This window comes from Convolutriloba macropyga, chromosome 9 (assembly GCF_964194025.1).
Source record: "Convolutriloba macropyga chromosome 9, txConMacr16.3, whole genome shotgun sequence".
NCBI classification, from domain to species: domain Eukaryota; kingdom Metazoa; phylum Xenacoelomorpha; order Acoela; family Convolutidae; genus Convolutriloba; species Convolutriloba macropyga.
Genome location: NC_134476.1, coordinates 50,434,570 through 50,447,700, shown reverse-complemented (window position 1 = coordinate 50,447,700; position 13,131 = coordinate 50,434,570). Strand labels below are relative to the sequence as shown.

At 35.1% G+C, this 13,131-nt stretch overlaps 1 protein-coding gene across 1 annotated transcript in view; it reads left to right on the top strand.

Moving 5' to 3' along the window:
• Positions 1–13,131, top strand: part of LOC142346254 (uncharacterized) — a 115,717-nt gene that overhangs the window by 67,307 nt on the left and 35,279 nt on the right. Inside the window, exon 4 of the mRNA XM_075398770.1 lies at positions 8,100–8,209. Coding sequence (XP_075254885.1) covers positions 8,100–8,209 — 110 coding nt within the window. The remainder of the gene's footprint in view (positions 1–8,099; positions 8,210–13,131) is intronic.

The window sequence follows — 13,131 nt, the reverse complement described above, 5'->3', positions numbered from 1 at the left end:
ATGTACCATCAAAATACATGTAGCTTCTGAGTTTTTGATCTGACATGTTGTAATCTCAAGTCACATAAACACACACTGTCAAATCAATGTTTCACACAACTTTCCGCCCACAGATCGAAAAGGGCGACGTTCTCCTATTATTCGTCAAAGTTTTGTCAAAAATGAACTGCAGACACCTATAGATTGTTATAAAACTAAACAGTTGTTTTCATAAAATTTTCATCTCCTCGGTTGTCATCACTGCAAAAAGCGAAAATCTGTTAAACTAGCGCTTGACTCTAAAATTTTGAACGACAGTTTTCCCAAAAATAAAAATCCAATGCCAAAAACTGATAATTTAATAGTTGAGATACAACAAAATCTATATCCACATGCAACAGATCACACAAAAATTTTTACAAAATTGGATTTGAAAGAAACTGCCAATCAAAACTGGACACAAAAATGTCAAGTCATTGCAAAATAATAATTTTAGCGGCCAGTATACTGATACATATCGCTTTGTTACAAGTTTTTACGGCTTAGCTGATATGCCGAGAGCTTCTCAGAAAGTTTTAGATTATACACTAATTGGATCAAAAATCACCCATTGTTTCTTAAATGCCAGTCGAGATTCACAAGAAGAACCGTAAAATTCGTATATAATTGTCTCAATAAAGTCGACGAAGATATTTTGTACATTAATTGTTCAAAAAGTAATTCTGCAAAAACAGAAATTGAAAGGCTTGGCAATAAAATCAGTCAAAAAGGCATATCACCACTTGAAATAAAACCATTGGCAACTTTAAGTCTTCCAGTACTTGAACTTCTTTTCTTGAATCTGTTCATTTATTGGAAAAATTTTTCAATCCCTTTCCAATTATGTCACCCGATATGTCCACTTCTGAAAAATATGCAAAATTTGAATTGAATTATAAATTAGAAGCACACTTCCAATAAATTAATAATCACGTCGCACAAGCTGCAGAAAATACCCACTATAATTCCAACTTGGAAGCCCCGATCAAATGCAATGTCTCTCGCTCTAAAAAGAGTTCAGCAATGAGAACAACATTAAGCTACAGGAAAAGCATACAGTGGTATTCGTATCACGTTTCCTTAGGAGTAATGAGGAGCAATACAATGTGAGTGATACAGAACTTTTAGGCGTTGCTTGGGCAATAAAATACTTTAAATATTATATTTTCGGCAAGTCTTTAACCGTAATAACTGATTATTGAGTTTTATTATCAATCATGAATGATTATTGTGTAAATGAATCCTCTGCTGTAAAATGAAACAATGGTTGGATTGTTTACTATCATTTGGTTTTATCATTGAACACATTCCTGGTTAAAATATGGTTTGTGACGCAATAATAGCATTTTTATAAACTCCTCTTAGTAAACCTGTCACTCATGGCAGATTAACACAATAGAGATTATTCCACTTGTGCCACTAACACGCAACAACTAAACAATCTTTAACAGTTGTACAGGTCAGTTGATTCAATCGAACACTGTAAACTTGACGCCTTTCCAGTCACAGTTACAAATCAATATGGTCAGCACTAACACTTTACAAACCACTCCCTTTACAAACTCTGGTTGTGTGACCCTCCAGTCCACACCCAACTCAGTTGTCAACGTTACAATGTTATCAACAGAGCAGTCTTCTCCAACTCTTCAAAAATAACCTCACTAAACTCTTTACAAAGAGTTTTCCCGCAGTATTTATAACAAAGGATGCGATTCTCAAGGAGGTTAGACACTGTATCTTTCAAAGCGTTGAGCAATGGTGTTAAGATAAAAACTCCTCATTTGCACTCATACTGGCGGATCTCAATGTTCAGGGTGCGTTTGTGTGGACGAACGTGTGGCAATTTCTAAGTCTACAAAAGAGGCAGTTCTTGAGTGATTGCATGACACCACCTACAGCTGGGGATGATCTCCCTGGAACAATATTCGTTTTGGCCATTCATGTACAGGAAAGTTTTTAGGCAGACTGCTGAGTGTAAAACCAGTACCGATGTCAGTAAGAATCTTAAATCTACAATACCTGCATCACAGTGTTCGTTTTCTTGCATGTTTTGATCAATTTTCAAAGTATCCGACAAAAAAGTTTTCGAACAAGCTTATGGTCGCAATGTTGTCATATTTTTAGAAGACTTTATACAACTACGTGATCTATCGTGAAAAACTTCATTAGATTGAGCCCGATGCCTTATTGGAAAAAAATTAAAAATTTCTGTAAAAAATCAAAATTTAGCCACTGCACCAGCTAATGATCATAGAACACTAGGAATTGAAAGAATAGTAGAATAATAAAATAATAAAAAGATTAATACAAATATTTAAGAGGAAATTGGGATGCCTGTAATTAGCAAAAAAATCAAACACGCATATATTAAACTCATCAATTAAATCTATTGAATATAACTCATGTATTTGAAGGAAAAGACGACAAAAGTGTCACCCTTCTCAACACATTTTGGCTGAACACCAAACACACCACGTAGTAATATAACTACTGATCCCAACAGCACAAATCTGTCATATGAAAAGAGTTTAGACCACAGTTCAGACAAAGACACCGTAACTGTCTCTGACTATCTGGACTGAAATGGTTGGGTCACTGCAGACTGGAGCGATCTACTCTTCGAGGAACTCATGACAAGAGCTCAACTCAAGTGGACGGTGGCTGACGATTCAATGGTAAAAAGAACAAATGGGTATGTAGATGCATAGTTCACCCAAAACTGACTAACCCCAAACCTTGCACTGAGCGCTCATTGGAACTGAAAGTGGCTCGATGAAAGTTTTAAAAGGGATCAAACTTGACCTACAAGGCCTCCAATAAACTCTAATTCTTGCATTAGTTGCCCATCGTATTTCAAACACATCTTCAGTCTAACACGTCAGCCTCGCGCTTTTGACAAAATTAACGAAGAAAAAATTGGCTCCCACGTGAAAGAACAAAAATAGAAATACAGGATGACACAAAGATTCGCCTCCGTCAGTAAGGTAAAGCTCCTGGTATTTCTGCAGCGAAATCGAATATTTCTGTATCGACGGCTGCAATAAAAACAACAAACCAATGACTTTGTCAACTCGTAGATGTAGCTGTGCCACCTGCTCATCCATTCAGTTGACTTCATAAACTTCAGCTGGAAAACGACAACGCAATACCCCAAATACAATAAATTTTAAAATCTAAGCACTGTGAGCTCCGTCACGGATTCAGATCGTAACAGTGCTACAAAACTCTCTCAAAAGGCCAACAATGTAACCGCCTCAGTGCAAAAAGAAATGGCAAGGCCTCCTGCCTTGGAGGCAACTACATTCAATTTGCCAGTGGTGAGCCCCCTTGACCCCAGTATCAGACCTTTGGATTCATCTGCAACCACCTATGGCTATGAGAAATCTAAAAAAAATCGGCATATCGGTCTTTCATGCTGAAAATCAACACTGCACTTTAATGATGAAAAAAATTAAAACAATTTTGCATCCCTTAGCCCTTATTTCTCCTGGAATTCTACATTGTTTAATAAGTAGTACAATGAAAACTAAAGTGCACTCCATGATAATTCAAATTTCCAATAATTCTAATATGCAATTTGTTACAATTCAAATGCTCTTTTTATGTTACTGTTTGGAATTGCATCGCGTCTCCATGATGTGTTTAATTTCAATTATAACTGTTTAGCAAACGTTCCCTTGACTTACTCAACGTCAGCAAATAGTTTTTTACTTCCAAACGCAGTACAATTTTATAATACTACTGCCACTAGCTATGAAAACCAGTACATATACAAGTCTTTAATAAAAACCAGCAAAAATTGTTTATATATATATATATAAAATTTGTGAAAAGTGTCTGATGCTAAATTATTGATTTCATTGATTTAGTTTGAAGAGGCGAATATGTGGTAGAGAAGATAATTCTGTACCAAGTTAAGTTCCCTTGTTACTTTCAGTTGAAAAATCATGTTCAACTTGTCTAATTTCACCCCCAGTAAAATGGGGAAGTCATTTGTTCATGCCAATTACCTTTTAATCAATTTTTATTCTTTTGATCTTATTCTTAAGTTTCAGTTGCTCTCTCAAATTTTTTACAGAGCCATTTCAAATGGGTAATTGGAAACGTAACGAGCTTCTGCCCAATTTAATACAAAGTAGAAACGCAGCCGCTTTACATTGATCCACTTCACAGTTGTGTTAGTGGAATTCGGCACTTCCTAGATGGCAATCGCTACACAAATACTCAGCTACTATCACTGAGAATCACCTCGTCATTTCTAGCAGGATTTGAATAGTTCTAGCGGAATTATTTTGGTTGTCTTTAGGCTTTCACCCCTTATTGGTCCTGATTTATTGCCGTTTGTTCTCTATTTTCTTCTTACTTAGTTATAATTTTGATACATCTCATCAGATGAAGCTTTGCAAATCAAATCTCCAATGACAAATCTTATCAGGGCTTGGCTTCATAATGATCAATATTGAAAAAAATAAGCAGTTTTTAATAAGCAGTTTTTGTAGCCAGCAGTTAAGTTTACAATACTTATTTAAATTGTTATTATTACTTAAAAACAATTTGTTTTTCAAAAAACCAGTAATATTTTTTATTTTTGCGTATTTTTGTTAGCATCTACATTTTTCTGTCACTTAATGTCTTTAATTTTGAGTCTGATTGATTATCTACTGAGCAAAAATGAATTTAGTTAGTAGTTTCTGTTCGCAGCTATTGGTTCCTTTGACGTCAGCACAAATTTTTAAAATAATTATTTAATATATTTGGTGTTTTATGTTTTTTGTAGTTCTTTTTGTGCTGCTGGTTTTTCTTACGATGACAAAAAGTCTAACAGATAGAGTTTGATACAACGTTGTCGACGACTGATTTTCAAAAACCTCATTTTTTAAAATCTTTTTTAATAACTTCATCTTCGTTTCCTTAAAAAAAATTTTTCTGTTCGGCCCGTTTTTCTAGTTCTACTTTGTGATATTGTACTTTATTTTCGTCAACGACAGGTCTCACAGTGGGGTTTAAAAAATTAATGAGTAATTCAATTGTCCCAGTTTTTGCAATTCTTTATTTTCTCTTCTCAAACTCAGTAATGAGAAGTCCACAAGTCTTTCTTTCTGATGATTCATGAATAGTTTTTGTAGGTGTTGGCCATATTAAGCAATTTGAAAACTTTGAAAATGTTTGATTTCGCAAAACTGTTTTAAAGATTTGTTGCGGTCATGAGTTAGTTCCTAGATCGTTTGTGCGCCCCTAAATTTGTTACGCAATCCCAGTTAGAGAGTACATGCATGTGCATAGTAAATCGATGAGTAAAAACGTGCATCTTTCGGGTGCAAGTAATAAAAGATCAGACATTCTATTTCGGGATTCTCCCAGTTTTTTTGTTTTCTTTATGTTTTCTTTTTGGTCTCAGTGAAAAAAAAAACCCATATTTTTTGGATTAGGAAAAAACAGTCTAATTACAGGCTTGATATTGAAGCTGGTGTTTTGACATTGACACCTTTCGTGTTCGAAATTTTTCAAATCGCAGACTGCGTTTGATGTTACTTTAACGTGAGTTTTTTTTAAATGTAGTTATTTACCTTGCTCTATGCCTTCTAATGAAAAAAAGTTTTCTTTTGCTTCACCTTCTAGTTATTTGATTCTTTGAATTCAACACCATTGTTCTCCTGTAATTAGAGATTATTGGTTTTCGTCAATTTTCTTATCCGTTGTATTTTAAATTTGCCTCTTCTTCATTTTCTACAATGTTGGCGTATGTTCAGAAGGCAGTAGAAATAATTTTTTTGGAAAATGTGTATAGGCTAATCAGTCAGTGTTTACAAACTTTCTGAAGCGGGAAGAGCGCCTTAAGGATATTTTTCTTTTGCTATGTTATATTTTCCCGTGTTATGTATATAGTTTGTTGAATAACAAAGGTTGTTTCTCTAATGAGAATAACAACGAGGTGTGTGTAAATGTTTTTGGATTTTATTGTAGAGCCCATCTTGCTGTGTTTTTTGTACGATATACTTTTTAAATGTTTCAAGGTTTTTGAAAGAGCATAAACAGGCAAATTTCAGCGGGAACTAAGTTTCCTAGAGAATCTAATCTGGCTTTAGTAGTCTGCTAATTATAGAAATCCTCTATGTTCTTGTGTAGGTTTTTTGCTTAAGAAATGTACAAAAATGCTCCTGCCTTGAAGTTTGTCATCGTTTTTTAAAATAAAAATGACCTTTACTTTTACTTATTGTTTTACCGGCCTCTGCGTGCCCCTCAAACGTAAACCAAAGTTTTTCTTATTTGTCATATCTTTGCTCTTGTATAATTCTGGATAAATAATCATGGTATTCAACACTCTGATATCAAAAGTAACTACAATTCAAAACCGATTAATTTGTATTTTTTCAATTTTTTTGGAACATTTTTTTCTGTTTGGCTCCTAAAGTTCAATTTTTAACTGGTCAGGTTATGGATTCACTAGTTTTTTTTCATTTCTTTCTTTTCTGTTTCAGAACTTTCAGGACTTGTCCTGCTATGTTGTATAATATGTTTCACGTTTTCGTTAGTTTTGCCTAAATCGCGACTTTTGCGTTTGACTGGCTATACTGACAATTTGAACTACGATTGGAATTTAAAACTTATTTAGCATATCTAGGCGAATATGGTCATTGTTCAAAAGCAAATTAATGTAGGGGGGTAATATGGACTATAATTACATGGTCAAGCTTCCTATTTTAAGTATTCAACAGATTCAAGAAAATATTTGGATTTTTGATAGTATTTACCATTTAATTCCGATTATTTTCCTCTGTTATTCAGGCAGCACGCATTTTTTTTTCCAATTCCCATAATGGTGTTAGGACAATTTACCCAATTCCATTTTATCCATTGGATTTTACACGATACTTTTATACCCAATGCCAGCTTTGATTTACTCTATTGCTAACACTACCAGAACGACTATCCAACTATATAATCATATGGCCCGTGGGACTTGATGTGAAACTATCACAACGGAGCATTAGACCTCAATTTCGCTGTTAAAGAAAACCAACAATAAAGTTAGGCTCGATCACTATTTTTAAAAGTTGATCAAGCAAGAAGTTATTGTTTCAAGCGTCCCACATTTTGCGTTTTTCAAGCGTTTTTCAAGCGTCCCACATTTTTTTTAAGATTTCACGTTTCATATCATACTAGGCTTTGAACTCAATAACTTTTTCGCTCACTGTTCACACTTGTCTCGAAGAGTTCAACCTTAAAAAATGGTTTACAATGAGCAATCAACTGAGCAAACTTTTTGGAAAAAATTCTTGGAAGCCATAAGGCATGTTTCTTGGAAAATTTTATTGGAAGCCCAATTTTTTCTCATGAGACAAAGCATGCACTTTTCAAAGATAATTAAAGCGGATAATTAAAAACAGGAAACAGTCACAAAATACAACAACTTGGGCAAAGAGAACTTTTTTTAAGGTCTATAACTGAGAATATAAAGAAATATTTTTTATAATTTTTTTTCTAAAAACCGTAAAGAGTGACAATGAGAGTAACACAACAGAGCCGACTGACGACCTCTGCGATCTATTCACTCCTACAAAAATATCATGGAATTCAGAGAAATATTATTTGGGTTGAACGATTATTCAATTATTGGATTGATGCGCTGCACGAGAACTGCAATGTTCCTATAAATTTTAATTGGATTCTCTCTTTGACTTTTGAACAACTAAATTGGGTCTAAATAAGTTAGAGTATAGTTCTGGGAAGCCTTCAGCAATTCGAGCTCAGCATCAGGCGCACGCGCCCTCGGCTTTGAGCTCTAATTGCCTTAGGATTCCCAGAACTTTACTCTAATATATACTGGGATAATTGAAGGAAAAGGTCAAAGAGCATTTGGTAAGTTGGCGTTGGGTATAATGGCTTTGGGTCAAATGGCAGGTTGCTAAAGGGCATTGGGTAAAATGGCATTGGGTAAAATGGAATTGGGTAAATTGTCATCTAGCCCCCATTATTCATTTGATTTCTCGCGTTTTGTAATGCAATTTATTTGTTGGGAGTGCTTTACTTGGGTTTTTAAGATGACGAAAATTTGAAGGGAGATTATAACCAAATTTTAGAGCCAGGCTGTCGCGTGGAAACTGCTTAATAGTCCTGGTAACCAGTGATTACGTCTACGCAACAACAACTGGACCTGCAAGTGAATGGCAACCTAAAGCATCAGTCAATGGTACGCAAAGTTTCGCGATACAATTTTTCGATTTTTCAATTAAAACCAGACAGAATCACATAGCAATTAAAAAGGGTAGTTGTTCACATTTTGAGTAAAGGTTGTTCTAACGTTATTTTGATTTAACCCCACAATTGACATTGCAGCGACCAAGAGAAGAGTCTTAACGAAATGTGCTTCGCTGTTTTCCAAAGCTACGAATAAGCCAATGAACTTATTTCAAACACAAGTAAGTGATTAGCGGAATCATTTAATGATAAGATACAATTTTATTTTTTGGAGTATAATCATAGCTTAAATCAAATTTATCATCATAAATTGTAACTTAATAGAGTACCCTAGTAAACCACGAATTGATCCACGATAACTTCCAAGATTTTGAATTCACTGGGAAGACGATGCTATATATTTTTTCGAAACAGAAATTTAACAATCAGAATTACTTCAGTTTAAGAAACTTCTAAAGCCAAAATTTGCAATACCATTTTTGTCGAAAATTTTTAGTGGGGAAATACATTATAAATGAAGTTAATGAACTAATTCATAATAGTAATTTAGAAACATTTTTTGCTCGTTAAATGGGACTGAAAGTAAATTTTGGTTAAGTTTTTCATATCCATACAACTTTTGAAACTGAAATGCTAATTTCGGAGAAAAAATTAAATACCCTTCCAAATGAATTCAAAATCTTGCAAGATTCTTGCAAGTTATGGATTCTTGCATAACCAGGGTAATGCATTGTACTTGAAGTACTTGCAAATAATCATGCACGAATCTTGCACGGGGATTTAAAACCTGCATGATCATTTTGGCAGAACTTGCAGGATATAACTGATTTGGCCACCTTTCCTATTTTGGATTGACAAAAGGAAATGTGATTGAACTGCTAACCGACAAAATCGATTGAAAGTTTTAAATTTTGATGCCCAGAGGTCACTTCTCAAGAATAAATAAAGCACAAGATACTGCAAACCAGCGCTAGTCAAATTTCAACATTAGGAACTTTTATGTGCGACATTAACAAAATGACTTTCTGTTCTTTGATAAGCAGTTTGCTCGCCACAGTTTTCATGTATGAGACAGGATATGGAGGTTATTATAAATTTGATTATAAAATCGAGTTAAGCTGAAATTAGTAACTGATTTATATGGCTTGGCTAACTTCATGTGTAGTTTGTGATATTTTCATATCAGGTTTCGAGGGACACAGACATGCGGGCCACGCACAAAAACTTTTATTTTTCTTTATTTTTTTTCGGGAATAATAATGTTTCTTGAAATTGAAACTGAGGTCGAACTGAGTGTGAAGGCAGTGTCATCCGTTATTTTCACATTTTCAAAAACTAACCACGACTAAATTTGATATCCTAATAAATAATTATGAAGTTCAATAATTTTCAAAGCTTTGTACAAAAATTTGTGATGTGCCACTATACTCGAAAAATATCTATCTATGAGTATTGCCGTTGTTCAGAGGCCAAAAATCTTTTTTCTGAGGAGTGTTGAAGATTTCCTGGTCAAATCATTTTTGGTCAATTACCTTTGATCAGGTAGAATGAGGTCATTTATAGCTGGCAATTTCTGCCAAAATGATCATGCAGGTTTTAAATCCCCGAGCAGGATTCGAGCACAATTATTTGTCCCCTTCAGGTATAATGCATTATTCTAATAATAAGTTACAATTTATGATGATATACTTGATTTTAGCTATGATTATACTCCAAAAATTAAATGTTATGTAACGATTAAGTTGACTTTCGGCTTAAAATTTTAAGGTTCTCTTATTTAAGGTTTAGGGTTCTGATATTAAGGTAATTTAAGACGATTGATGACCAATTGCAAAACGATTTTGATGTCAGACAAAAAACCAATTCAATGAACAGCAAAAACGGGTCGTCTGAGATCTCTTGTTGCAAGCGCAGATATAATGTTACATTACGGTTGCTGTACCTTGATATATAGTAGTAGGTTGCTTTATAATATGATTTCGTGGGAATTGTTATACCCTATTGCGATGGATGGATCCAATTGAGTTGCGAATGCTTTATTACAAATCGAAGTGGGCAATTGCGCCGCAAGTGGCGAGTCAATTACTTATATCTGAGTTGCTAATATCTAGAATGGTCAATCGTGGTCAAAATTACTGAGCTTAATCGTGAAGCGTTTTGCAAGATTTAAATTAAACTGAATTCTAGCGTTGCAAATGGGAGACTGAAATTTTAAGCGATTACAAATTAAGAAAAAGGTTTGTTCAACTCAATCACGAACAAGGAAGTAACTTTAAGATTTGCTTATAGTATGAACAAATGAATTTCCTGTATAGACAGTATGAACAGACATTACTTTACTAAAGATGGGAGGAAGTAAACTTAACTGAAGTAAGAACAGCACTTGCCCTTCAAATGGAACTAAATAATGTAATTTGCACTAAATACGGACATGGATATGTGAAGGGTATCCATTGCCGCATGACATTTCCCCCTCTTTGAGAGAAAATAAAGTTACTAATTAAAATCAGAAAATTACTAATTATTCACCGGTTACTAAATAATAAAATTTTAAATAATAAATAAAATATAAGAGTTTATAAAGTTTGGTGATGTTTATTTTGTATCAGAATTTTCTTCATTTTCTGCTTGTAGTACAGTCATCTCCCTAGGCAAATTTTGAGGGTCCTCTGTCCACTCTGTTGAACTTCTTGTAGAAGTTTCACCAAAGCCTTGACGCTCATTTTCAGAGTAACCTTCGGTCTTCCTGACTTTTTCTACGATAGTTTGAGACGTCTTCTTTTTCAGCGTTCGCTTACTTTTTCGTACCGAAGAGGTGTCCGAATCAGAGGTATCGCTGATTGTAAGCTGTCTCTTGCTTGACTTTCTCAGAATAGGCGTTGGTGTTTTTGATGAAACCATTCGCGTCGCAGATGGGCCAGGTGCATCAGAGTTGGTCGATTGTGGCGCGTACTGGGAAATTGGGCTTAATTGAAGAATTTGTGTTAAATCTAGCCGATTAATAAAAGCTTCATCGTGTTTTGGGTTTCTCTTCGGGATTCTCATTTTCAGGGATCTGGCTACATTACTCGCGGAAGAAATACACGATCTGCCTGATGAAACTACACTAACATCGTCAGACTGTTTTCGGTTTCGCTTTATTTTCTAATCTCCTGTATTTTTTCTTATCAGATCCCGCTTATGTTTACAAATTTTCTGTTCAAAAGTCTTCTCGTTTATCTTTTTGGCCGTCTTTCGATATTTTGTGTTAGATCAGTGTCCCGTTCCGCACGCGTACCGAATTTTGCAATGTCAGAATTTCTGACTCGCACCTCCTGTCTGTTCGGCTCCTTAATGACACTTGTTGTAGGGCTTACTTTGCAAACTGTGCTCGCAGGTGCCAGTACTTCGTATAAACCATCCAGGTTTTTCTTTTGTCTTTGGTTCTCGTGGAGTTTTCGAGCCAGTGTTACTTGGATGCTGCGTTCTGAGCAGGGAATTGGTCTGGAAATTCCCTCCGACTTAATCAGTCGTTGTTCCCCGTCGTTCCTTTTCTCTTGCTCAACTCTGGCTCTAGAACCCGCGGTACAAATGACGCGTTTGATTTCTGTGTCCGAACAAAGGGCCGTGTCTGTCCATTGTTCCTCTGACAGATATGATCGACCCGGAATCGTATCTTCGTCTAAATAATATTTAATTATTGCATTATAATTAAGATTTTTACTATTAGATTTAGTAGTGGTATTTGATATAGGTGTTTTACATTTCCTACCAAAATGAGCCTCAAATGGTGTGGTGTTTTTTTTTGTTTTGATTTTCTTAGTCGTTGTATTATTGCTTTAAGTGAATTTTCTAAGTCAAATTTTTTATTTAATTGAGATTTCATGCAAGATAATTGACGTTTAATTGTTTGAATAATACGTTCTACTAACCCAATTGCTCTGTGATAATTTGCTGGTGCATAAATAGGTGTAATATTATTTTCTGTACAGAATGTTTCAAACTTTTTTCCTGTAAAACATCTAGCTTGATCTAATCTAATAGTTCTAGGTACTCCGTGGTGATATATATATTTATTTAAAAATTTGATTACATTTGGGCCTCAAGCGTTATTTACTATTTCTGCTGTGGGGTATTTTGAATATCTATCTATACTTGTAATAAAATATTGTTTTATGCCTTTTTGGTTCAAGATTGGACCGCCAAAGTCTATTTGTATTTCATCATTTGGTTCACTACATTTTGGTAGAGGTGCCCATTTGCGGTGCGAAATCACTGACTTAAGGTTCTTACCAATCTCCGTGCAGGCTTTGCACTCACTGGCTTTTGCCAGTATATCTCTATGTATGTATGGCCAGCAAATGTTCTGTGCGAGAGATAGCATGGCAAAACTCCCGGGATGTGTAGAATGGATATCCTCCAATACCGCGTCTTTAATTGCCTTTGGCATGGCTATCCGCTCATCCAACAAACACACACAGCCATGCTTGACACTCATATCCCGCCAATACGAAAAGAGATAGGGACTTATCTCTTGCAGTCTGTCTGGACCATTCCGAATGACACAATCCCTCACCTCCTTGAGGATTGCATCTTTGCCTGTCAAGATGGCCAGGAACTTCTTGCTGAAGACTTTGTTCAGAGTCTCGGTGAACAATATATCATCTGTCTCCTCAATCATGCTACCAGTAGGCGTTTCAGTGTTTAAGGTAGTGTTGGTTCCGGGCGTAGATGGGATGGTATCCGAAAACGTTACCCTTGCTTTGGTTGGTGTTGATTTGAATCGGGTAGCTTTGGCCTTCGACATTTTACTAATAGAGTTGACTGAATCAAATGGAGAATTTATTTTGTTTATTTACTGTGGAGTTATTTGTAGGTTGAATTTGGGCAAAAAGCGAGTGATTCTTGTTTAAGTGGTATTTATACTTTGGAATT